This window comes from Dipodomys merriami, unplaced genomic scaffold (assembly GCF_024711535.1).
Source record: "Dipodomys merriami isolate MVZ:Mamm:240054 unplaced genomic scaffold, mDipMer1.0.p SCAF_128, whole genome shotgun sequence".
NCBI lineage: Eukaryota > Metazoa > Chordata > Mammalia > Rodentia > Heteromyidae > Dipodomys > Dipodomys merriami.
In genome coordinates, this window is record NW_027202582.1 from 2,239,295 (window position 1) to 2,262,338 (window position 23,044).

At 54.7% G+C, this 23,044-nt stretch overlaps 3 protein-coding genes across 6 annotated transcripts; 1 reads left to right on the plus strand and 2 right to left on the minus strand.

Annotated features, from left to right (window-relative positions):
- Window positions 1-1,385: 1,385 nt before the first annotated feature.
- On the plus strand, window positions 1,386-10,924 carry LOC138824318 (histone acetyltransferase KAT5). Of its 4 annotated transcripts, XM_070018123.1 has the most exons (14): window positions 1,386-1,534; window positions 1,634-1,700; window positions 2,010-2,078; window positions 2,169-2,305; window positions 2,595-2,750; window positions 2,840-2,914; window positions 3,010-3,084; window positions 3,609-3,857; window positions 3,934-4,023; window positions 6,820-6,960; window positions 7,039-7,132; window positions 9,927-10,086; window positions 10,198-10,279; window positions 10,374-10,924. In XM_070018123.1, exons 1-14 carry the CDS (start codon window positions 1,523-1,525, stop codon window positions 10,506-10,508), a joined length of 1,542 nt encoding a protein of 513 aa, XP_069874224.1. In that variant the 5' UTR covers window positions 1,386-1,522; the 3' UTR covers window positions 10,509-10,924. The 4 variants fall into 4 exon arrangements, with proteins under 4 accessions (XP_069874224.1, XP_069874226.1, XP_069874222.1 ...); XM_070018125.1 differs by lacking the exon at window positions 2,595-2,750 and having other exon boundaries at window positions 1,390-1,534; XM_070018121.1 differs by having other exon boundaries at window positions 1,508-1,700.
- Window positions 10,925-10,997: 73 nt separating this feature from the next.
- LOC138824319 (ribonuclease H2 subunit C-like) lies at window positions 10,998-12,075 on the minus strand. Its single transcript, XM_070018126.1, has 4 exons — window positions 11,904-12,075; window positions 11,559-11,737; window positions 11,366-11,485; window positions 10,998-11,122 (listed from the first exon to the last, which is right to left on the minus strand). The coding sequence occupies exons 1-4, from the start codon at window positions 12,073-12,075 to the stop codon at window positions 11,096-11,098; spliced, it is 498 nt and encodes a 165-aa protein (XP_069874227.1). The 3' UTR covers window positions 10,998-11,095.
- Window positions 12,076-18,320: 6,245 nt separating this feature from the next.
- Window positions 18,321-21,572, minus strand: LOC138824320 (AP-5 complex subunit beta-1-like). Its single transcript, XM_070018127.1, has 2 exons — window positions 20,992-21,572; window positions 18,321-20,911 (listed from the first exon to the last, which is right to left on the minus strand). The coding sequence occupies exons 1-2, from the start codon at window positions 21,139-21,141 to the stop codon at window positions 18,443-18,445; spliced, it is 2,619 nt and encodes an 872-aa protein (XP_069874228.1). The 5' UTR covers window positions 21,142-21,572; the 3' UTR covers window positions 18,321-18,442.
- Between the last annotated feature and the right edge of the window lie 1,472 nt (window positions 21,573-23,044).

Here is a 23,044-nt window from a genome sequence, read left to right on the forward strand (position 1 = left end):
GTGCGGACTTTGTGCCCGGGCTGACTCCTAACCAAGATCCTCATAGCTCAGCCTCCTGTGCAGCTAGGATCACAGGTGTGATCCCGCACCCCGTCTCTATTTTGTCGGTCATGGGGCTTGAACTCTGGGCCCTGGTGCTGTCGCTCAGCTTTTCAGCTCCAGGCAAGTGCTCTACCACTTGAGCTACCGCGCTACTTCTTTTTTTTTTGGGTCCGGTCGTGGAGCCTGAACTCTGGGCCTGGGTGCTGTCCCTCAGCTCTTCAGCTCAAGGCTAGCGCTCTACCACTTGAGCCACAGTGCCACTTCCGGCTTTTTTCTTTTTATGTGGTGCTGAGGAATCGAACCCAGGGCCTCAGGCATGCAAGGCAAGCACTCTACCAGTGAGCCACATTCCTAGCCCTACAGCGCTACTTCTTGTTTTCTGGTGGTTAATTGGAGATAAGAGTCTCACAGATGTTCCTGCCTGGGCTGGCTTTGATCTCAGCCTCCTTAGTACCTAGGATTACATTCAAGAGGCACCAGTGCCCAGCTTCTATGAATTTTTTTTATTTATTGATTTGTCGGTTGTGGGGCCTGAACTCTAGGCCTGGGCGCTGTCCTTCAGCTCTTCTGCCCAAAGCTAGTACCCTACCACTTGAGCCACAGCGCCACTTCTGGCTTTATTTTTTGCTTATGTTAGTGCTGAGGAATCGAACCCAGATCCTCACGCATGTGAGGCAACACTCCACCACTGAGCCACCTTCCCAGCCCATGTATTATTTTTGTTTTTTATTTTATGTCAGTCATGGGGCTTGAACACTGGGCTTGGGCGCTGTCCCTGCGCTCTTCAAGAGCTCAAGGCGAGCGCTCTACCGCTTGAGCTACAGCGCCACTTCCGGTTTTCGAGTGGTTTATTGGAGATGAGTCTCACGGACTTTCCTGCCCGGTTGGCTTTGAACCGCGATCCTCAGAACTCAGCCTCCTGAGTGGCTAGGAATAGGTTCACCATGTATTGTTTTTAAGACGAGAAAAATCAACGTACAAAACAAGGTTGGGAATCTTCCTGGAGTCTCCAGTCCCACGCCATCAAGTCTACAGGCCTAGCAAGGAATTCAAGCCCTACCAATCGCTAGGACTCCACCAGCTTCCAAGAGTCACTTCCCGCCCTCCAGGCCCACCGCAGGCACCGCACAGGCGGCCCACTCCGCAGCCGCCGCCTCACTTGGAGGGGCCAGCGCGCCGACACCAGGCAATCGCCAGCTCCACGTGACCAGCGCCGCCACACGTGACCGACGTCGCGCCCGGTGGGCATCACGTGACCGAATCAAGTCGTCTGCACAATGTAGGAATTTCCCCCGAGGGCCCGGCCGGACATTTCGACTCCCCCATTCTCCTGCCAGCCACCTCCCGCTTGCAACAGGGCCGGGGAGTCTCTCAAATGTTGTCTTCTAGAGTGGCGTCAGGAGGCCCCGGCCCGCCGTGCAGTGAGTCCCGGAAGTGACGTCTCCCAGAGGGGCCGGAAGTGGCAGTGGAGGGAGGGAAGATGGCGGAGGTGGTGAGTCCGGTGCCTGGGGCGGGGCGGAGGGAGCTAGGGGAGGTGGGTAGAGCCCGAGGCCCCCCAGTAGCCGACCCTGGCGCCCCGCTGTCTCCCCAGGGGGAGATAATCGAGGGTTGCCGCCTACCCGTGCTGCGGCGGAACCAGGACAACGAAGATGAGTGGCGTGAGTGACGTAGAGGGGCGGGGCCAAGGAACCCGAGGCGCGGGGCGGGAGGGAGTCCTCGGAACCCCTGGGAGAGGGAGGAGCCTCTGGAATCCTGGGGCGGGCGGGCGTGAGTGCTCCGGAGGGCGTGGCTCCGAGGTGGACCGGGCGGGGCCAGGATCTGGGGTGGCACTTCGTTCCTGGAGGGGGCTTGGGCCAGAGCTTCCAAGTGCTGGAGTAGTAGGTTCAGACGTGGGGGTTGGGCTCGGGTTGTAGAAAGGTGGAGCCTCATAGCCTGGTCTGAGACCCCTGTTTGTGTTGTTCCCATAGCCCTGGCTGAGATCCTAAGCGTGAAGGACATCAGTGGCCGGAAGCTTTTCTACGTCCATTATATTGACTGTGAGTTCTGGGTCTGGGTGGGATGGGGCTGCTGGGTAGGGTGAGGGGCAGCCTCTGGCATTCCCTCCTGAGCCACTCCCACTGCTGCAGTCAACAAACGTCTGGATGAATGGGTGACCCATGAGCGGCTGGACCTAAAGAAGATCCAGTTCCCCAAGAAAGAGGCCAAGACCCCAACCAAGAACGGACTTCCTGGGTCCCGCCCCGGCTCTCCAGAGAGAGAGGTGGTGAGTAGGTCCCCCACTTCCCCTCTTCTCTGATGCCTCTTCCTTCTCTCATCTCTTGGCCTTAGGGGCTGGATGGGCAGGAGGAGGCGGCACACTCCCACCTTGACTATAGCTTGCAAAGGACGGGGCCAAATTGCAGATGTAGTTTCCAGAGTCCAGTGATTATTACTGAGTCCTTGAGAAAGCATTGGGTGGGGTTTGATCACTCCATGATGAGGGGCCCCTCCTCCCCTTCGCCATCCCACCACCATCCCCACCCCAGAGGAAGACCCTGGACCTATCTCTACAGCCGGCCTCCGCCCAGGCCAGCGGGAAGACCTTGCCAATCCCGGTCCAGATCACACTCCGCTTCAACCTGCCTAAGGAGCGGGAGGCCATTCCCGGTGGTGAGCCCGACCAGCCGCTCTCCTCCAGCTCCTGCCTGCAACCCAACCACCGCTCAACGGTACCCTCAGCAATTCCAGGGACCTTGCTTTCTTCTCAGGTCCCACCTTCTCTACCTTCTGACCCACCTTTTTTGGTTTCTCTCTGCAGAAACGGAAGGTGGAGGTGGTTTCACCAGCAACGCCAGTGCCTAACGAGACAGCCCCAGCTTCAGTGTTTCCTCAGGTGAGTCCCCTCAATCACCTCATCTTCCTTTCTGCTCTCTGGCAGCCTCCTTCAGGCTCATCTCACAGCCACTCCTTCTTTTACCATCTCTGCAGAATGGATCAGCCCGCAGGGCAGTGGCAGCTCAGCCTGGACGGAAGCGGAAGTCAAATTGCTTGGGCACTGATGAGGTGTGTCTACGGAGCAGTGGATGAGGGAAGCTGGGGTGCAAAGTCTAATCACTGTCAAGTTTAAAACTAAACAAAGCGGGCTGGGAAGGTGGCTCAGTGGTAGAGTGCTTGCCTTGCATGCATGAGGCCCTGGGTTCGATTCCTCAGCAGAAAAAGACAAAGTGGCGCTGTGGCTCAAGTGGTAGAGCGCTAGCCTTGAGCTGAAGAGCTGAGGGACCGCGCCCAGGCCCAGAGTTCAGGCTCCACGACTGACAAAAAAAATAAAAAAAACAAAAAAAGGGTATTGGGTAGTGACGGTAGGATTGGAAATGTGGCAGAGCATGGTTCAGACTGGCTCTTGCATAATCTTTTCCGAATGACCAGTTTTTCAGCTTTGTTTTCCTTATTTTGGAAGGTGAGGCTTATGGTACTTTCCCCATAGCGGCCATTAGGCTTGCAGGAAGAAGCTTGCACAGGACTGGGAGTTACAATGTTCTTGCTAAGCTGTCTCCTTTAATCTGGACTCTTCCACTGGCCCCTGGTAGGACTCTCAGGACAGCTCAGATGGAATACCATCAGCACCACGCATGACTGGTAGTTTGGTGTCAGACCGGAGTCACGACGACATTGTCACCCGGATGAAGAACATAGAGTGTATCGAGCTGGGCCGACACCGCCTCAAGCCGTGGTACTTCTCCCCGTACCCACAGGAGCTCACCACATTGCCTGTCCTGTACCTGTGCGAATTCTGCCTCAAATACGGCCGTAGCCTCAAGTGTCTGCAGCGCCACTTGGTATGAAGGGTCCCAGGAGGCTTCCCTCACAGCATCCCCACACCAGCCTCTGCCCCTGACCTCCTCTCTTCCTCAGACCAAGTGTGACCTGCGGCACCCTCCAGGCAATGAGATTTACCGCAAAGGCACCATCTCCTTCTTTGAGATTGATGGGCGGAAAAACAAGGTCAGTGAGTGAGGATAGTGGGACCTGGTATAAGCCAAGTGAGCAACTGAAGATTCAGCCTGTTTTTATTGAATTCCTGCCATAAGGCAGATGGTGGGGGATACAGATGACCAAGAGTTAGACTTCTCTGAGAGTCATAGCTGAAATAGATATTAAGACCTGGTGCTTCATGCCTGTAATCCTGGCTACTCAGGGGGCTGCGATTAGAGGATCATGATTGGTTGGAAGCTAGCCTGGGCAGGAAAGTCTGTGAGATTCTTATCTCTAATTCAACATAAAGCCAGAAGGGGAGGTGTGGCTCAAGTGGTATAGACTTTCAGCCTTGAGTGAAAAAGCCAAGTGAGAATATGAGGCCAAGGGTTCAAGCCCTGGTACTGACACACATACTCAATAAGTGCCAGCTACTGCCATCCTGTTTTGAGAAGTCATGAACGAAGGGCAGATTAGCAGAGTTTAGAAAAAGTAATCATCAAGGCTTCACGAGTGTCCTTGAGCCTGGATGTGAAGGAGAAAGTAAGGAAATTCTAATCATTGGGTTCTTAAGGCATGCACAGACCTCCGGGATACTGTGTGAAAGGCAATGGTCACTATGGCTAAAAGGGAAAGCATAGAGAGTAAGGCAAGGTAAGGGACAGTTCAGGTCAATGGGGAAAGATGGGCCACAAGATTGACTGGGATCTGCCCTGGTGAGAAATCTGGTTAAGTGTGGACCTGGGCATTCATGGATATGCCCAGTACGTACAAGCTGGCTACTCAGGAAGTGGAGTCAGGAAGACTGAAAGTTTGAGGCCAGGGGCTGGGAAGGTGGCTCAGTGGTAGAGTACTTGCCTTGCATGCCTGAGGTCCTGGGTTCGATTCCTCAGCACCACATAAGCAAAAAGAAAAAAGCGGTAAGTGGCGCTGTGGCTCAAGTGGTAGAGTGCTAGCCTTGAGCTGAAGAGTTGAGGGACAGTTCCCAGGCCCAGAGTTCAGGCCCCAGGACCGGACAAAAAAGAAAAAAGAAAGTTTGAGGCCAGCCTCAAGTTCACAAGATTCTGTCTCAGAAACAAAATATAAACAAGGGCTGGGAAGGTGGCTCAGTGGTAGAGCTCTTGCCTTGCGTGCATGAGTCCCTGGGTTCGATTCCTCAGCACCACATAAGCAAAATGAAAAAAGCCAGAAGTGGTGCTGTGGCTCAAGTGGTAGAGCGCTAGCCTTGAGCTGAAGAGCTGAGGGACAGCTCCCAGGCCGAGTTCAGGCCCCACGACCGGACCCCTCCCAAAAAAAAATAAAAAATAAAAGGGCTGGTGGCATGGCTGTCTAACACACTCAAAGGTCTTGGGTTTAATCACCAATATGGGGGGGAGGCAGCTGTGTCTGAAATTCCTCTTGATACCACGGATATAAAGCAGCCAGATTATTTGTCATTCTGGGGGATCACCCAAAACTGTTATTTTGTTCCAAGTATATAGGATAGTGGCTTAATTTTCAAGATGAATGACTGTGAGCTAAAACCATAGGATTTTGACTTGCCAGATGGGCAGAGTTTCAGTCTTGAGACTTGGTAGGAGTCTGACTTATTTGTGGTTTGTTTTGTTTTGCAGTCCTGGGGTTTGAACTCAGTGCCTGGGCACTGTTCCTGAGCTTCTTTTTGGCTCAAAGTTAACACTCTACCTTGAGCCACAGCACCACCTCTGGCTTTTTCTGTTTATGTGATACTGAGGAATCAAACCCAGGGCTTCATGCATGCTAGGCAAACACTTTACCACTGAGCCACCTTCCCAGCCCCTGACTTCTTCAAAAGTTAAAAAAATTAAAAATTAAAAAATCAGAGGCCAGGCACTGGTGGCTCATACCTGTAATCCTACCTATTCAGGAGGCTGAGATCTGAGGATCATAGTTCAAAGCCAGCCTGGGCAGGGAAGTTTATGAGGCCCATCTCCAGTTAACCACCAAAAAACCAGAAGTGGTGCTGTGGCTCAAGTGGCAGAGCATTCCCCTTGAGATGAAGAGCTGATGGACAGTACCCAAGCCCAGAGTTCAAGCCTCATGACCAGCAACAACAACAGAAAAAAACAGCAGAGAGCGTCCAGTGCCAATGGCTCATGCCTATAATTCTAGCTACTCAGAGGGCTGAGATATGAGGACTACAGTCCACAGCCAACCCATAGAGTCCCTGTGAGAGGGGCTGGCAAGGTGGCTCAGTGGTAGAGCGCTTGCCTTGCATGCATGAGGCCCTGGGTTCAATTCCTCAGCACCACATAACCAAAAAGAAAAAAAGCCGGAAGTGGCCCTGTGGCTCAAGTAGTAGAGCGCTAGCCTTGAGCTGAAGAGCTGAGGGACAACGCCCAGGACCAGAGTTCAGGCCCTACAACCGGACCCAAAAAAACAAAACAAAACAAAAAAAACAGTCCATGAGACTTTTACCTCCAGTAAACCACCCAAAAGCAGGAAGTGGAGCTGTGGCTCAAATGCAAGAGTGTTAGCGTTCAGCAAAATAAGCTCAGGAACAGCACCCAGGCCTGTGGCTTGATTAAAACAAAAGAAAGTCAGCAGATGGCTGTGGAGTCCCCCAGATCAGGCTTAGGCAGAAGTAACGGGGGGGGGGGGGGCAGAGGAAACATGCATGTCTTATAAGTGACTAGACATCAGTATGGAACTGGTATGTGGACTCCCAGACGCTGAAAAATGGCCCTGCCTAAATAAGTGACAGTGATCTGACTGGTGGAGTAGGTGAAACCCCAGGAAGCAACTGCCATCACCTATCCACCCTGGTCATAGCTCCCCAAAGTAATGACAGACCTTTTTCCTTTGCAGAGTTACTCCCAGAACCTGTGTCTTTTAGCCAAGTGTTTCCTTGACCACAAGACCCTGTACTATGACACAGACCCCTTCCTCTTCTACGTGATGACAGAGTATGACTGCAAGGGCTTTCACATCGTGGGCTACTTCTCCAAGGTCAGCTATCACCTAGACTGTCCCTCAGTCCTACCAGAGTCAGGCCCCTTCCCTTATTAACCTGTACCTCTCTTCCAGGAGAAGGAGTCCACAGAAGACTATAATGTGGCCTGCATCTTGACCCTGCCTCCTTACCAGCGCCGGGGCTATGGCAAATTGCTGATTGAGTTCAGTGAGTATGCATGCTGCCAGCCAGGTCTAGAGGGACAGAGAGGCCCAGGCCCAGAACAAATACACCCTCACCTGTTTCACAGACAGGCCAGGTTGCTGACATTCTCAGCCCTGGTAGTATAGCCCAATCACCATAGGAACTGGCTAAAAATAGAGGTGGGATTCAACTAAGGTCTCTCCCCTGCTGGAGTAGGTTCTCAACCCCTACTACTTTTTGGCTAGTTTTCTAAGCACCACTCAACTTTTTCCAAACTGGGCTCATCTGCCTGGAGCCCTTAAGAACTTACTCATCTGGCTGGGCTTATTCCATGATACAAGTTATTGGCCAAGGACCCATGGTTCATATCTCCAGGACTCTTGCAGGTAGTAGATGTTTAGAAGGCTGTTAATACAAGGCCCAGCATATCTGTAATCTCAGCTACTTGGGAGGTGAAGGGGAGGGAGGACTTGGTTCAAGGTTGGTCCATGCAAAAATTGATTGAGATCCTATCTTAAGCCTTGTAGAGGCATGCACCTAAAATCTCAGCTACATGGGAGGCAAAGGTAGGACTGCCGTCCAAGGCAGTAAGTGGGAATACTCTTTCTGAAAAATAAAGCAAAAAAGGGCTGAAGGCATAGCTCTAATGGCAGACCACCTGCCTAGCAAGTATAAGGCTATGTGTTCAGACACCAGCACCACCAAAAAAAAAAAGGGCATAGAAAAAGTCTTGATCAAGTTACCAATTATAAGATGGACTTGGGCTGTTCCTTTTGTTGTTCCATCTTTTTTTTTTTTTTTGGGTCCGGTCATGGGGCCTGAACTCTGGGCCTGGGCGCTGTCCCTCAGCTCTTCAGCTCAAGGCTAGCCCTTTACCACTTGAGCTACAGTGCCACTTCCGGCTTTTTCTGCTTATGTGATGCTGAGGAATCAAACCCAGGGCCTCATGCATGCGAGGCAAGAGCTCTACTACTGAGCCACCTTCCCAGCCCCCCAAGTAAATCTTGAAGCCCAGGAGGGATGCTTTCTTTTTTTTTTTTTTTTTTTTTGTCGGTCGTGGGGCTTGAACTCTGGGCCTGGGCGCTGTCCCTTAGCTCTTCAGCTCAAGGCGAGCGCTCTACCACTTGAGCTACAGCGCCACTTCCGGTTTTCTGGTGGTTTTATTGGAGATAGGAGTCTCACGGTCTCTCCTGCCCGGGCTGGCTTTGAACCGTGATCCTCAGATCTCAGCCTCCTGAGTAGCTAGGATTACAGGCGTGAGCCACCAGCGCCCGGCAGGAGGGATGCTTTCTAGCCCCACTTCACCCCCCATTCATCTCAGCACTCTCCAAAGTGCTGGAATATCCACGTTCTGACCTAGGAGTCAGAATTCTTAGCTGTTTGCCCAGTGAAGACACTGATCTGACCTGACCAAGATCATAGTCCACTTGAGAAATTTTTTATTGATCAAATGGTATACCCAAACGGGTCACATCTGTGGCAAACTCAGCTTGGTAGAACATGTAGAGGAATACACAAAAAAGTCAAGACTTGGGGCTGGGAAGGTGGCTCAGTGGTAGAGCGCTTGCCTTGCATGCATGAGGCCCTGGGTTCAATTCCTCAGCACCACATAACCAAAAAGAAAAAAAGCCGGAAGTGGCGCTGTGGCTCAAGTGGTAGAGCGCTAGCCTTGAGCTGAAGAGCTGAGGGACAGCGCCCAGGCCCAGAGTTCAGAAAAAAGTCAAGTCAAGACTTTTGTGGGGGTGGACTCTGTCCAACAGGGCACCTCAAAGCACAATTCCACATAGCTCACAAGGTGGATGTTCCCTGGGAGGGGCTGTGATGGTGAATATGGCCTTAGTGGATCTGTGAGGACCACATGCAGTGGGGATCCAGCAGAGCTGAGTAAGAAACCACTGTGCCCTCTTCCCCTTCTTGCTTCCTCTCTCGACACCAGCCTCTTGGTCTGTCTTACCACAGGATGCTTGGGTCAAGTCACAGTAGACTGGGAAGAGGGTAAGACTGATGATAGGTAGCAAGGGTGGAAAAGCAGAAAGCTCCAAGGTTCACCATGAGGCCAGTTAGGCTGCAGGTGAGGAAGGGCTTCTGTGGTAAGTTAGAGACATACCAGAGCCATAGCAAAAAATTAAAGGTCCCTGTGGAAAAGCAGTGAAGCCACTCAGCTCTACAAAGCCTTTGGATCTCACCAGAATCTATCTGGCAGTGCCCAGTAGTTAGCCCAAATAGGCAGAAGCTGCTGTGAAGTTCCAGGTCACTTACTTGGTTTTGTGTAATGACCTTCCCTGAGATGGGAAGCATCCAGATGTGCTTTCCTACCCTCACAACCACATCTTAGATCAGCTGACACTCCCAGGGTCACAGCTGGGGGACTGATTTCACCAATTCAGGCATCCTCGGGACGGGGCACAGATGATGGCTGGCCTCACCTCCCCCCCCCCATCCCTTAAACAGGATATAAGGGAACGAAAAGCAAAGGAAAATTGGTGATATTTTTCTCTCCATAAGCCTTTGTATCTGCATTCTCCCAGTTTATGTATAAGCCTTCGCTGGCTTCTGAGCACCCCTGGATTGCAGCTGCTGCTTGGTGCCTTCAATTCCTCATCTGCTCAGCTTGCAGATGAAGAGTGAATGCCTACTTGACCTTTCTGAGGAAAGGTATGAGATAGAGCAGAAAAGCCACATAACCCAAGGTTGCAAGTGCCAGACATGATGACTAGGATGAGAAATAGCCTAACTCTGCAGCTGCTACTGTTGTGTGGTTGCCTGTGTGCACACTTGTGACTACTCACCCACCCTCTCCTGCTCCACAATGCTTCAGGCTATGAACTCTCCAAAGTGGAAGGGAAGACAGGGACCCCTGAGAAGCCCCTTTCGGATCTTGGCCTCCTATCCTACAGAAGTTACTGGTCCCAGACCATTTTGGAGATCTTGATGGGGCTGAAGTCAGAGAGTGGGGAGAGGCCACAGATCACCATCAAGTGAGTTTGGCTTTGTACCTGGGCAATGCATGGCATGATGTCTGTCCCTGGGAGTCCTGGGGACAGATGAGGGCCCTCAGAGAAGCTGACCTTTGCCCCCTTCTCCCCCAGTGAGATCAGTGAAATCACAAGCATCAAGAAAGAGGATGTCATATCCACCCTGCAGTACCTCAACCTCATCAATTACTACAAGGTAGGAGGCATGCCAGGGAGGTAAGCCAGAGGGTGTAGGTTGTAGGCCCTGTGTGGCTATGGCTGATTATCTGCTGGGCCCATCTCCTATCCAGGGACAGTACATCCTGACTTTGTCAGAAGACATCGTGGATGGGCATGAGCGAGCTATGCTCAAGAGGCTCCTTCGAATTGACTCCAAGTGTCTGCATTTCACTCCCAAGGACTGGAGCAAGAGAGGAAAGTGGTGACCAGGCATTGCCCATCACAGCACCACGACAGCTGTCAGAAACAGGACTGGCAGCCTATTCTGCCCCTAGCAGGGCTCCCAAGAGGCACACCAAGGAAGAGAAGGCAGCCAAGGGAGACAGGGCTGAGGACAGTTCCAGAAGACAGGCCTGGGAGGGGCCGGGATCAAGGCGAGCTCAGGGCTAAGCTAGTTCCAAGGACAACTGGCCACATGCCCAGGCCTGCTCTGAACCAGAGACCAGAGGAAGCTAAGCAGCTGTGTACAGTAATATGGGACAGGGGACACTGTACAGAGGGTTGGTGATTGTAAAAATTTCTTTTGTAAAGTAGGAGCTGGGGGTGGGATGGATGCTGGCTGCAAAATCTGGCCTCCCTTGCTCTAATTGCCCCCAGCAATAAATTGTCTCTATAGGCCAGAGCCACCAAAGAGTTCTTGTGGAAGAAGGAACCAAGCTGGCTTTGGGACACCAATGTGCCCACAGACTCACAGGTGCTGTGAAGAGGCTGTTTATTGGGAGAACATAATCAGTGGCTTCAAAGTGAAGTGAAGTTACTGGTGTGAACAGATCTGTAGCTTTCAAGCTGTTTCTCAGTCCTCAGGCACCTGTGCGTGAATCTGCAACGGGAAGTCGCCTCCACTGTAGTAAATTCTAAGATTCGAGAGCCTACTAGCCAGGAAGGAGCTATACTCAGAACGTCACCCCCTTTTAACGGCCGAGGAGCACGTGGGAGACAGCTGTGCTTCCCACCCTTCCCTGTCTCATCCCATGGTGTTTCAGCGATAAGGCCCCAGATCCACTAGGGACAAGATTCCGGGAGGGGGACAGGCCTGGGAGGAAGAGGTCCCCGTTTTACTCACCGCTGCAGCGAGGTCGGGCCAAGCCAGCGCCCCATGAACTTTGGCATCTGGGCCAGGGGTGGTCTCCAAGCCCCACAGGGTGAAGCGGCTGAAACTGCCAGTGGCTCCGATAAAGCGGTCCTGGAAAGGGGCCCACTCAGCACTGGAACTGCTGCTCCTCCCGCACCCCGGCCTCCCCTGTCCCTTGGCTCACGAAGTCCCGCTCCAGCGGCTCCTGCTCTTCCTCTCCGCCGTTCTTCAGGCTCTCCGCGAAGTCCTGTTTCCTCAGCCCGTCACCCTTTCCCTCGGTCACCATCACGTATCCAGCGAGGCCAGTGGGCACGGCCACCTCCTCGCCCCGGAGGCTGCGGCCCCGGAACGACACCTGGAGTCCTGCCGGAGGGAGGACCGGGTCCCCGATCAGGCCAGCCAGGTACACAAGCTCTGCGGGAGAGCGCGCCCGCTCGCCCGCTCGAACGAACCACGATACCCAGGAGCCCTCGCGGCGCCCGCGACGAGCGCAAAGACTGCTGGGAGCAGGAGTGGACCAGTGGCTCACCGTCAGGGCCTTGACGGATGGCAGGCGTGAAGAACCGCTCCACTGGCGCGGGCCGGTTCGCCAGGACTTCGCAGGGCAGGAGGTGTAGCGTGACCGGGGCTGCGTCCCGCAGAGTAGCGGGGCGTAGGTGGACGCGCTGCCTTCCAGCGATTGTAGGGTCGCTGCTCTCCATCACCTGACGCTCCCTGGCAGAAGCCAAAGCTGGCGGGTAAAGCACGCAGGGTGTGTCGGGAGGCTGGGGCCATGGCGCGAACTCTCATGGGAAATGTAGTCCGGAAGGCCGGGCAATGTCGCGCAGCCTCGTGGGAAGTGTAGTCTTCCGAAAAGGCCCGCTTCCCTAGTGGCAAGTTCCTGCATTTCCCTGTAACAATAAAAAACAAAGACAGACAAACAAAAAACCGCTTTGTAAAAAGCTGTTGCGAAGAGTGCCCTTTTTATATCGGCAGGAAGATAGGTTATTTTTTTAGTTTAATAGGGTCACCAACGCTTTTCTCACATTTACTTAAGCTATTTTACTTGTTGTCTTGCAAACCTGTATACAAGAAAAACTTTTCTGGGGGCTGGGAATGTGGCTTAGTGGTAGAATGGTAGAGCGCTTGTCTCGCATGCATGAAGCCCTCGGTTCGGTTCCTCAGCATCACATACACAGAAAAAGCCAGAAGTGGTGCTGTGGCTCAAGTAGTAGAGTGCTAGCCTTCAGCACAGAGAGGCTCAAAGAGTTCAAGCTCCAGGACTGGCAAAGAGGAGTGGGGGGAGGGAGAGAGAGAGAGATTTTTATTACTTTACAGAAAAAAATTTTTTTTTGGGGGGGGGTCCGGTCGTGGGGCCTGAACTCTGGGCCTGGGCGCTGTCCCTCAGCTCTTCAGCTCAAGGCTAGCGCTCTACCACTTGAGTCACAGTGCCACTTCTGGCTTTTTTCTTTTTTGCTTATGTGGTGCTGAGGAATTGAACCCAGGGCCTCAGGCATGCAAGGCAAGCGCTCTACCACTGAGCCAACTTCCCAGCCCCAGAAAACTTATTTTTTGTAGTCAGATTTTATCAGCCATTTTTATTTTTTGCAATACCTTTTGAACTTCATATTCCTTCAGATACCCAACATGCATACTTTGTCAAGTTTTTCCTTAAATCAAACATGTAAAGGCCGAGTGTCAGTGACTCATGCCTGTAATCCTAACTACTCAGCAGGCTGAGATCTGAAAATTGGAGTTTGAAGGCAGCTTGGGCAGAAAAGTCTTTAAGAGAGTCTTATCTCCAATAAACTACTCAAAAAAGCCCATGCTGACAATGTGGCTTAGCAGTAGAGTGCTTGCCTCGCATGCATGAAGCCCTGGGTTCAGTTCCTCAGTACCACATACACAGAAAAAGCTGGAAGGGGCTCAAGTGCCATCCTTGAGCAAAAAAAGCTCAGGGACAGTGCCCAGGCCCAGAATTCAAGCCCCAGGACTCTCAAAAAAAAAAAAAGTTTTCCTTCAGTAGTACCTTATTTCTTTAATTGTTACAGCGTCCATCTAGTCTTCTGTCCTTCAAGTTAAGATTTGTTGATTTGTTAGGGTATTTCATGACAGGGTGGGCACTAGTGGCTCATCCTTGTAATCCTAGCTACTGAGAGAACTGAGATCTGAGGATCATGGTTCAAAACCAGTGTAGGCAGGAAAGTCCTTGAGACTCATCTCCAATTTAACCACCAAAAGGCCAGAAGTGGAGCTATGGCTCAAATGGTAGAGTACTACCTTTGGGCACAAAAGCTCAGAGACAGTGCCCAGGCCCTGAGTTCAAGCCTCAGAATCAGCATCAGAAAAAAAGAGAGTATGTGGTAGAGCAAACCTGCTCATCCCTTTATACAAAAAAGAGGGATAATGTGAGAGCCTGAAAATCCAAGCTGTGAGACCCTGAAAGGATTGGGAGTGTGAAAGGCCTTTTCCCAATGTACTCTGAGAACGTTGAGTTTCTTGGAAATACATCTGTCCTAGCTTAATGGGAATTCAGATTTCTATCCTGGCTGTGGTCTAACTCCATGCTGGGGGTAGATTAAGGTTTATGCAAATTGTAAGCTGTTTACTGTTCTCTCGGAATGAGGTGGTCACCTACCACTTGTATACAAAAATATTGTCACGTTGAAGTTTATACCTTACTTTCTGCACATGCTGCCCTATACAAGACCAATGAAAACCTTGGTGAATGGAACCTTGGGATCTGAAGATGGTGGAAGGCTATAGGTCCTCTGGTACCCCAAACCTCAATTCTAAGGACTAGTCTCCGTTATTGCCTTGCTCCCAGTCCCGGTGGGTTGCAACAGGAGAAGATAGGGCTCTGGTCTCATTACCTCCTTTGAGTAACACATTCAATGATCTAACAACCTCCTACTGGTCCCACTTCCCGGGAGGTTCCACTTCCCAGGAGCACTGCCCTGAAGGGCCAAGCACTGCCCTGGGGTCCACACCTTTTTGGATGTGCTGAGGGTTGAACTAAGCTACACTCCGGCTTGGGGGACAATGCTTAAGATCCAGACTATATAAAGATGTTTGAATTCAGGATCTCTCACTTTGCTGGCAGGTGCTCCACCACTTGAGCCATGCCTCGGGCACTAACATGCATTTAAGGCACACTAAGCTGTGTCGTTTTTTTTTTTTTTGGGGGGGGGTCCGGTCGTGGGGCCTGAACTCTGGGCCTGGGTGCTGTCCCTCAGCTCTTCAGCTCAAGGCTAGCGCTCTACCACTTGAGCCACAGCACCACTTAAGGCTTTTTTTCTTTTTGCTTATGTGGTGCTGAGGAATCGAACCCAGGGCCTCAGGCATGCAAGGCAAGCGCTCTACCACTGAGCCACCTTCCCAGCCCCTAAGCTGTGTCTTTTTATGGTTTGATAGTTCATTCCTTTTTTGGTACCGAATAATAGTCAATTGTTTAGATGTGCCATTTGCTTACAGAGAGAAATCTTGATTGCTGCTAAGGTTGGGCATACATGTAAAAGTTTTTATATGGACATAAGCTTTCAAGTTGTTTGAGTAAATATCAAAGAGTACCATTGCTGGATCATATAGTAGGAGTGTTTGGTTTTGTAAGAAACTGACAAATTAGCTTCCCAAGTGCCTACCTTCCACTTTCCAGCCAGCCTGAGAGTTCCTGTTGCTCCACATACTTGTTAGCATTTGATGGTGTCAGTGTTTTAGATTCTGGTCATTCTAATAGGTGTAGGGGTGATACCCGACTTTGCTTGTACTGGCCTTAAACTCAGTATTCTCCCTTCCTGCCTTCCATGTGCTACCACTTCCTGCTTGCTCTTTGTATTATCCTTATATCAAGAAATCTTGCTATAAATACCTATTCATCCTACAAATTTTGCTGGGATTCTGTTGTTTGTAGTATTTGGGCTGAACTCAGGCCCCTGGCACTTTCTAGAAGGCACTCTACCACTTAAGTCATGCCTCCAGATCTCTGTGTTTATCATTTCACTTGATAATCGCCCAATTCAGAGAGGAGGAGAGCTGCCGGGTCCCCCTATATCACACAGGCTGGCCTCACACCTACCCACTTACCCGAGTCCTGAAATTACAGATGTGTTCCAGAAACATAACCCATAAAATTAAGTAGTGTTTCCTTGGTTTTCAGTGAACTTTCTTAGAAACCATCAAACCCAGAAATAATCATTGAAACGCCAATTTATAGCCTATTGGTGAGAATCATAGGTCATAACCTTGGACATCCAACTGGTAGGTGAAGACTGGCAGTCTTACAGGACTGAGTCTATAGCCTGTTTTGGTGGAGAAGCTAGAGGTCACCTGGTGTCCAGCACTGGAAGAGTGGATGGATAAAATGATGTATTAGTGGGCAAACACATGGGACAAGAAGATGACTGAATTGTTATATGGAGCAGTTAGCTTTTTTGTTTTCTTGTTTCTTTTTTTGTGCTGGTCTTAGGGCTTGTACTCAGAGCCTGGGTACTGTCCCTGAGCTTCTTTTGCTCAAAGCTAGCACTCCACCACTTAAGCCTCAGTGCCACTTCTGGCTTTTTCTGAGTAGTTTATTTGAGGTAAGAGTCTCATGGGCTTTCCTGCCTCCACTGGCTTCCAACCCTGATCTTCAGACCTCAGCCTCCTTGAGTAGCTAGGATTACAGGTGTGAGCCACCAGGGTCTGGCTGTCCCCAAGTTTTTGTGCTTAAGGCTAGTGTTCCATCACTTGAGCCACAACTCCACTTCTGGCGTTTTTGGTGTTTAATGGATCATAGTCTCACAGACGGTCCTGCTCTAGCTGTTTTTGAACTGCGATCTTCAGATCTCAGCCTCCTGCCTAGCTAGAATCTGTCCTTTGTGGCAGAGGCCCAAACTTGACAGTTCAACAAAAGCAACAAGTCTCTGGCTTTGTGGGGGTTGAGAGGCAGTGACACCAGTCCATCCCCATCCCAGGGTGCAGGTCCAGCTTCCTGGTGCTGAGAGGACAGCACTGCACACAGGGCAGTGTGTTCCAATAGTCCTAGTGGTAGTAGCCCAGAAGCTGACCTTTCCAGCCTTCCCCAGGGCTTGGCACAGATGGCTCACACCTATAATCCTAAGTATTCAGGAGACTGAAATCTGAGGATCATGGCTCAAACCTAGCTTGGGCAAGAAAATTCATAAGACTCTTAGCTCCAATAAACTACCAAAAATATCTGGAAGTGGATGTGTGGCTCAAATGGTAAAACAACATAAGCTCATGGATGAGCTGGGAATGTGGCTTAGTGGTAGAGTGCTTGCCTAGCACACATAAAGCCCTGGGTTCGATTCCTCAGTACTACATAAACAGAAAAGGTGGTGCTGTGGCTCAAGTGGTAGAGTGCTAGCCTTGAGCAAAAGAAGCTCAGGGACAGTGCCCAGGATCTGAGTTCAAGCCCCAGGACTGGCAAAAAGAAAAAAGCTCAAGGACAGCAACTAGGCCCTGAGTTCAAGCCCCAGGACCAGCAAAAATATATAAGAAAGTGCCCGTGGTTTTGTCTTCCATCCTTTCTGCTGAAAATAGCTGGAGACGTTGTTTCCTGAACTGCCTGCTTTCTGATTTGGTAATGGCTTGCCAGTGACAGAGTAAGTTAGTTCTACAACTTGAGCTTAAAACTGGCCTTGCACTTTGACCTATAACCACTTCCACTGGTTCTGCCCCTTCTTTCCTCTCCTAGTCTGTCCCAGCCAAGAGAGCAAGACTGGCTCATAAGAAACCTGAGGGTTGGGAGCCCAGCGGCTCCAGAAGAGGCCCTTCCTCCAGGAGGGCTCAAGCCCAAGGTCATTCTCCCACTCAGCACTGCTGGCTGTGGTGTCCAAGGCATCCTGGGGTCTCGTGTGGCCCCTGAAGACTGTGTTCCATGTGTGGGCAGGGAAAGCCACTACAGGATGACAACATGCAACTCCCAATCAGCTGGTGATCTTGGTCAACCTCTTTGGCTTACAGGTTTCCTCATCTGTGAGGCCCTGAAAGCAGCTACAAGGTTGACACTAAGCAACATACCTGAAAATATTGGCTGGGCACTAGCAGCCATAGCTAGCCTCCATATAAGGGACTAAGTTATTCTTTTTTTTTTTTTTTTTTGTCGGTCGTGGGGCTTGAACTCTGGGCCTGGGCGCTGTCCCTCAGCTCTTCAGCTCAAGGCCAGCGCTCTACCACTTGAGCTACAGCGCCACTTCCGGTTTTCTGGTGGTTTATTGGAGATAGGAGTCTCACGGTCTCTCCTGTCCGGGCTGGCTTTGAACCGAGATCCTCAGATCTCAGCCTCCTGTGTAGCTAGGATTACAGGCGTGAGCCACCAGCGCCCGGCGGGACTAAGTTATTCTAATGCAAGAAGAGACCTAAGCATAGACTGGGTTTCTGGGGAGGGGGCTGAGGCTAGGAGAAGCCAGCTTGATTTTAGCACAGATCACCCCCACCCCCATTCTGCCCCAAACCCTTCCTGGCAGGCTCCACTCAGCACAGTATGAGGAGCTGCTGATTCAGGCTGCCAGTCTGCCATCCCATGGGGCTGGGCAAGTTGGAAGACAGCACCCCCAGATAAGGAAGCCCATGCTGCCGCTTCCCTCCTGTGTTGCTGAGTGGTCTTAGCGCATGCCCTCCAGAGATTCTGGACACAGCCTGAGCAGGAAGGAACTAGGGAGCCTGCATTTTTTGGGTTTCATCTACAACTTCTTTGTGTGCCAGTTCTGGAACTTCAGCTCGGCCTAGATGCTATTCCACGGCTAGCTCCATTGTCTATCTTTTTTTTTGCTGGTAAACTAGAAAGACTTTCTGCCTGGGCTGGCTTCGAAACTCAATCCTCAGATCTCAGCCTCCTGAGTAGCAAGGATTACACTCATGAGCAACCAATGCCCAGCATTAGTCTGAAACTTTCTTGGGGCCTAGGATCCCACCTTAGTGAGCCTGTTCCTATCCAGGGTTCAAGAGTAAACAAGCCCAATGAAGGTTACTGGCAGTTACAAGTTTTTATGGAACAGGAGCTCCAGAAGCATGGCCTCTTTGTAGCCCAGCTAAGGTCAGTCCCTACAAAGACCATAGTCCTGCTCCACATGAGCTCCTGGGGCTCACTCAGCAGGCTGAAAGCCCACGGAGGTAGTCACCAGCCAGTGGCAGCACAGCCCAGTCATCTGTCCGCAGAGCCACGGGCACTCCATCCCCCCGGGCCATCTCCAGCCGCAGCAGCAGCATGGAGTCCGGAGGCAGCCGGACAGCTATGTGGTAGCTGGTGGGAGGCTGTGCCACCACTACAAAGGGCCCTAGGTGGCGGGCCACCAAAGTCTCCAGGCTCTGTGGCCCAAGTGGGCACCACACACGGCTTTCTGCACCCTTTGGTAGGCAAGAGTCCCAGAGCTCCTCAAAGAAGTTCGATTCAGCCCCCTTGGGGGCCTGGGGGAAAGGCAGAAAGAGGTCAGCGAAGCTCACTGCCAGGGGTGGCAGGCAGGCGTGGCAGGTGAGGCCAGCAGGTGTAGTGAACAGGGCCTGGACATCCAGCTGTGCAGGGGCTGGGCATCGAGGCTGCAGGGACAGGGACAGAGGGTGGGCGGGGCGGCCAGGACACAGGCAGGGCACGTGGATGGCCTCCAAGGGACCATAGAGCTGTCCTTCCACATGGAAGCGCAGCTCCAGGGAATAGACAGGCTCCAGCGTCTCCACCTGGAGCTGGAGCACTGGGAATGGGCCTTTTGCCCTCTGAGGCCCCAGGCTCAGCTGAATTGGGGCCGGGGTCTCCTGTACCATCAGTGTTGCTGTAAAGCCCTGGTTCTCAGCCACCAGGGATGAGGCCAGTGCAGGCACAGCAAGGGAGGGGCCCAGTGCCATTCCCAACTTGGGCCCTGCCAGGTGGGCTAAAAGGATGTAGTACAGACGGGCGTGATCCCTCCCATCAGGGTCCTCTAGCTGTCTGGCCAACACCTGCAGCAAATCCGCCAGGCCAGCACCTGCGCTTGTCTGCAGCAAGACCCGGCAGACCCCCAGCAGAGCCTGCTGCAGGCCCCAGTCAGTGCAGTGAGCGGCTGCAGCCTTCAGGAAGCTGAGGGTGGCGTTCTGAGCATCCCCTCCTGCCACCTTCGCCAGCACGTGCAGATGCCAGCGAAGAGCTTCATCCCTGACTGGCCTGGACACCACTTCCTGCCTCAGCACCTGTCTGAGGGGCTCCCTGAGTTCAGGCCCCAACTGATCCAACAAGTCCACAAAGTGGGGCGCAAGCACAGGCCGAGCTTGGTAAAGTTGAGCCAGTCCATGGATCAAGGGTGTTACCACTGCGGGTTGCTTGGCCAGGCAGCTGGCAACCAGGTAGGAGGCCTGGAAACAGAGAATGGCCAGTGCGCGGGGTCCACCCTCCAGAGCTGCCCTCTGCCGCAAGCCAGCCAGCAGCTCCTCCAGGTACCGCTGTGGGCTCTGGACTCGGCCTTTCTCCTCGTCCTCGTCTTCAGCACAGCATAGGCACAGCAAATGCAGGCGGGCCAGGAGGGCCATCGGCTCATGCAGGAGGCTGGGCATGAGGCTGCCGCACAGCTGGGGTCCCAGCAGCAGCGGGGCAGCCTCCTCCCCCTCCGGGCCCAGCGGCCAGTTCTCAGGGAAGGTCAGGATACAGTGCAGGTAGAAGAGATGTGTGGGTTGGGGTAGGGATGGGTGCTGGGCTGCCAGGGTGAGCCGGCGGAGCAGCAGGGCCTCATCCTGGGCAGTGAACAGCGCCTCACCAAAAGCTGCCTTGAGAGCCAGAATAGAGTGCAGCAGGGTCAGCTGCGCTGTTCCCAGCAGGCGAACCAGTTGTGGCTTGAAGAGCACTGGTGGCTGAGTCCGCAGACCTCGCAGGGCCCAGCCCAGAAGCCACAGAAGCTGGGCCTGGGCCACAGGAGTGAGCAGGTAGGAAGCGTCCAGCAGCTGGGCCACAGTGGCTCTCAGCTCCTGGGTGTCTTCGGAGCTGGGTTCTCCCTCTGCAGAGCCCTGCTCCCCTTCAGCTGTCGGCCAGCAGGGTGCCTGGGGCTGAAGGCGGGCATCTCCTTTGGCCAGTGTCCAGTCCCAGGCGCTGCCCCCGGAGGAGACCCCTGCCAGCAGCAGACTGTGCAGTCCAGCCCCAGACCTGCCGCGGACCAGCAGCGTGTGGCGCAGCGCCAGCGCCAGCAGCAGGCTGAGGGGCTGCACGGGACCCCCTTGCCCCAGCAGGCTCCGCAGTGGCCCAAGGCTGCCCCCCAGCAGCCCAGGCTGGCAGCTCTCCAGCTCGCGAAGGCACTCGCACGCCGTGGCCTGCAGGGGGCGCTGTTCCGAGGCGGGGCCAAAGCTTCGCCCGACATCCCGGCCGGAGGCCAGGCCGAGCAGTAGGGGCAGGAGCCGGCCGGAAGCTCCCGAGCTGGGGCCCAGGGCGCCGCCTGCCACCAGGACGGTGGTAGTGGCCAGCAACAGGGGCCGTCGGAGGGCTGAGGGTCGCGGGGGCAGGAGAACGAGGGTGTCCAACAGGGAGGTGGCGGCCGCCTCTGCCGCAGGGGCGTCAGGCCACAGCTGGGCCGGGTACTCCAAGCTCAGGGCCAGCAGGGAAACCTGGGGTGGAGGATTGAGGAGGTGAAAGGCCTGGAGACGAGGTTCCGCGGGGTGACGGGCAGGGGCCGCGCGGGGCCTACCTTAGTCGGCTCGCTCAGCTTCTCGCTCCTCAGGTCACTCAGCAGGTCACGACCCAGGTGCTCGCCCTCGGCCCCGGCCAGGAAGGCGGCAGGGCTGGCTCGGAAGGCCCCCAGGCGCTGGGCCCAGGCATCCCGGCTCTGGGGCCCCATGGCGGGGCTCGCCGCCCAGCGGGGGGAGCGGCGGCCGCCAGGGGGCGCCCCGGGGCCGCTGTCACCGGGACCACCTGGACGAGCCCGGCGGGGGCCTCGCCCCGGCGCCCAGCCCAGCCGGGAGGTCACGGGTTGACACGGCGGGAGCGCCGGCGATCCGGGCGGGCGCGTGCCCAGAGCTCGCGGGGCCGCCCGACCGCCCGTCCGCGCCGGCCCCGAGCCCACAGAGCAGCCGCCCGCGGTAACGGGCCGGCCTCTCACCGGCTGACTCACCGCTGCGGGCGCCGGGCCGGCCGGGCCGGCTCCTTCCGGGAGGGCGGGCCCGCGGCGTGGGGCGGGGTGCCCGGCGCGTGGGCGGCGGGGACCGGGCAGGCCCGGGGCGGGGCGTAACGGGGCGCCGCCTGCCCCGCCCGCCGCCCGGCAGGTGTGGGCTCGCCGGTTTCGCTGAGGCTGAGTAACTGTCCGCCGCGCAGGCCTCCTTCCCCGAAACCGCCGCAGGCACGCGCAGGGGCGGTGGAGCGGGGTAGGCCGGGCTTCCCGACCGGGGCCCGGATCCCAGCACCTCGGGCGCACAGCGGCCCGGGCGGGTCACGAAGGCCGTCAGCGCGCCCCCCGCCGGCCGCCGGGCGCACTGCGTGCGGCGCGCGGGTCCTCCGGCCGCCGCCGGGGGGCGCGCGAGGCGCGGGCGCCGCGGGAAGAGCGTGCGGCCGCCGCCGAACCGGTCCGACCGGCGCCGCGGAGCACTGCTTCGCGTCCCCGACGCCAGCCCGGCCCCCAGCCCGTCCGGATTGGGGGCGAGGAGACGGCCTGATCGCGGGGTAGTAGCTGCTGACCTTTGCCCGAGGTCGGCAGGGGTCCCGCGGGCGGGCTGGCGTCAAGCCTGAGGGGCAGGGCCCTGAGCCCAAGGGAAGCGGGAAGACAACGGGATCCAGGGCCCGGTGGACCGCAGGGCCAGCCGCGGGAGCCCAGGCCCGCACCCAACACGGGAGCCAAGGCCGGGCGACCTGAGACCTGGGGCCAAGCAGGCCCTGAACCCAGCACCTGAATCCAGGCCTCGGAAGATCCTGGCTGTTATGGGTGACCTGAGGCTCAGCAAGCAAGCAGGGGCCCGGGCCGCGGGCGCCCCACTGACCGCTGTTTTCTAAGACACAGAACCTCAGGCGTCCGGACCTCACCAGCCTGACGCCTCTGGCTCTAATGAGCCGCTTTGAAGATGAAACGCTTGAGCCCCTATGCCAGCCGCGGCCAACCTGCCTCTGCTTCCTCCAGGCTGCCCCAAACCCTCCCGCCCCCTCGTGCACATGGGAGCGGTGGGTAAAAGGCTGGAAAGGAGGTGTCTGTCTGCCCAGGGAGGGGCAGGTGGGGTGTGAGGGATGGAGACAGGATGCCATCGGGAGGGACAGGTCTAGCCAGAAGGCCTGGTCCCGGTTCCCCGGCTCTGGCTCCACAGCTGACTCACAGGCGACAGCCCCACACCACTTCCCTCTAGATGCCTCAGTTTCCCCATCTATAAAATGGGAGTGATGACTCCTGCCCAAAGGGCTGTGGGGTGGGGCGCCTGGCTAATTAAACCTAAGATGAAAGAGGCCAGGATGAGAGCAGCCCTGGGAGGCTGCTGGCGTGGAGCCTGTCTGGTTTCCCTGTCTGGGGGAAGGCGGGGGGAGACGATAACTGCATGGCTGTCTCACCACTTGCCAGGGCCCGGAACCATTATTAAGGCTGGCCTCTCTTCTGAGGGTCAGGGAGGCCAACCCTGGCTCTGGCCCAGCCTCTGACAGCATGGCCTCTGTCAACCTCCTTCTCCTCTTCCTTGGGGCTTTGTGACCCCAGGTGGTTTCCAGAACCATGACAGGCACAGCCTCACGGATGCTGGGGTACCCGGTGGGAGAGCAGAAGCAGCCAT

Bases quoted from the DNA above. Each gene is read 5' to 3' on its own strand.
- LOC138824318 (XM_070018121.1), top strand. From the start codon at position 1,523: ATGGCGGAGGTGGTGAGTCCGGTGCCTGGGGCGGGGCGGAGGGAGCTA. The intron at 4,024-6,819 runs GTCAGTGAGTGA...TTTCCTTTGCAG, and splicing joins TTGATGGGCGGAAAAACAAG to AGTTACTCCCAGAACCTGTG. The intron at 10,087-10,197 runs GTGAGTTTGGCT...CTTCTCCCCCAG, and splicing joins AGGCCACAGATCACCATCAA to TGAGATCAGTGAAATCACAA.
- LOC138824319 (XM_070018126.1), bottom strand. From the start codon at position 12,075: ATGGAGAGCAGCGACCCTACAATCGCTGGAAGGCAGCGCGTCCACCTA. The intron at 11,738-11,903 runs GTGAGCCACTGG...TCCCTCCGGCAG, and splicing joins CATCCGTCAAGGCCCTGACG to GACTCCAGGTGTCGTTCCGG. The intron at 11,486-11,558 runs GTGAGCCAAGGG...GCCCCTTTCCAG, and splicing joins AGCCGCTGGAGCGGGACTTC to GACCGCTTTATCGGAGCCAC.
- LOC138824320 (XM_070018127.1), bottom strand. From the start codon at position 21,141: ATGGGGCCCCAGAGCCGGGATGCCTGGGCCCAGCGCCTGGGGGCCTTC. The intron at 20,912-20,991 runs GTAGGCCCCGCG...CCTCCACCCCAG, and splicing joins AGCTGAGCGAGCCGACTAAG to GTTTCCCTGCTGGCCCTGAG.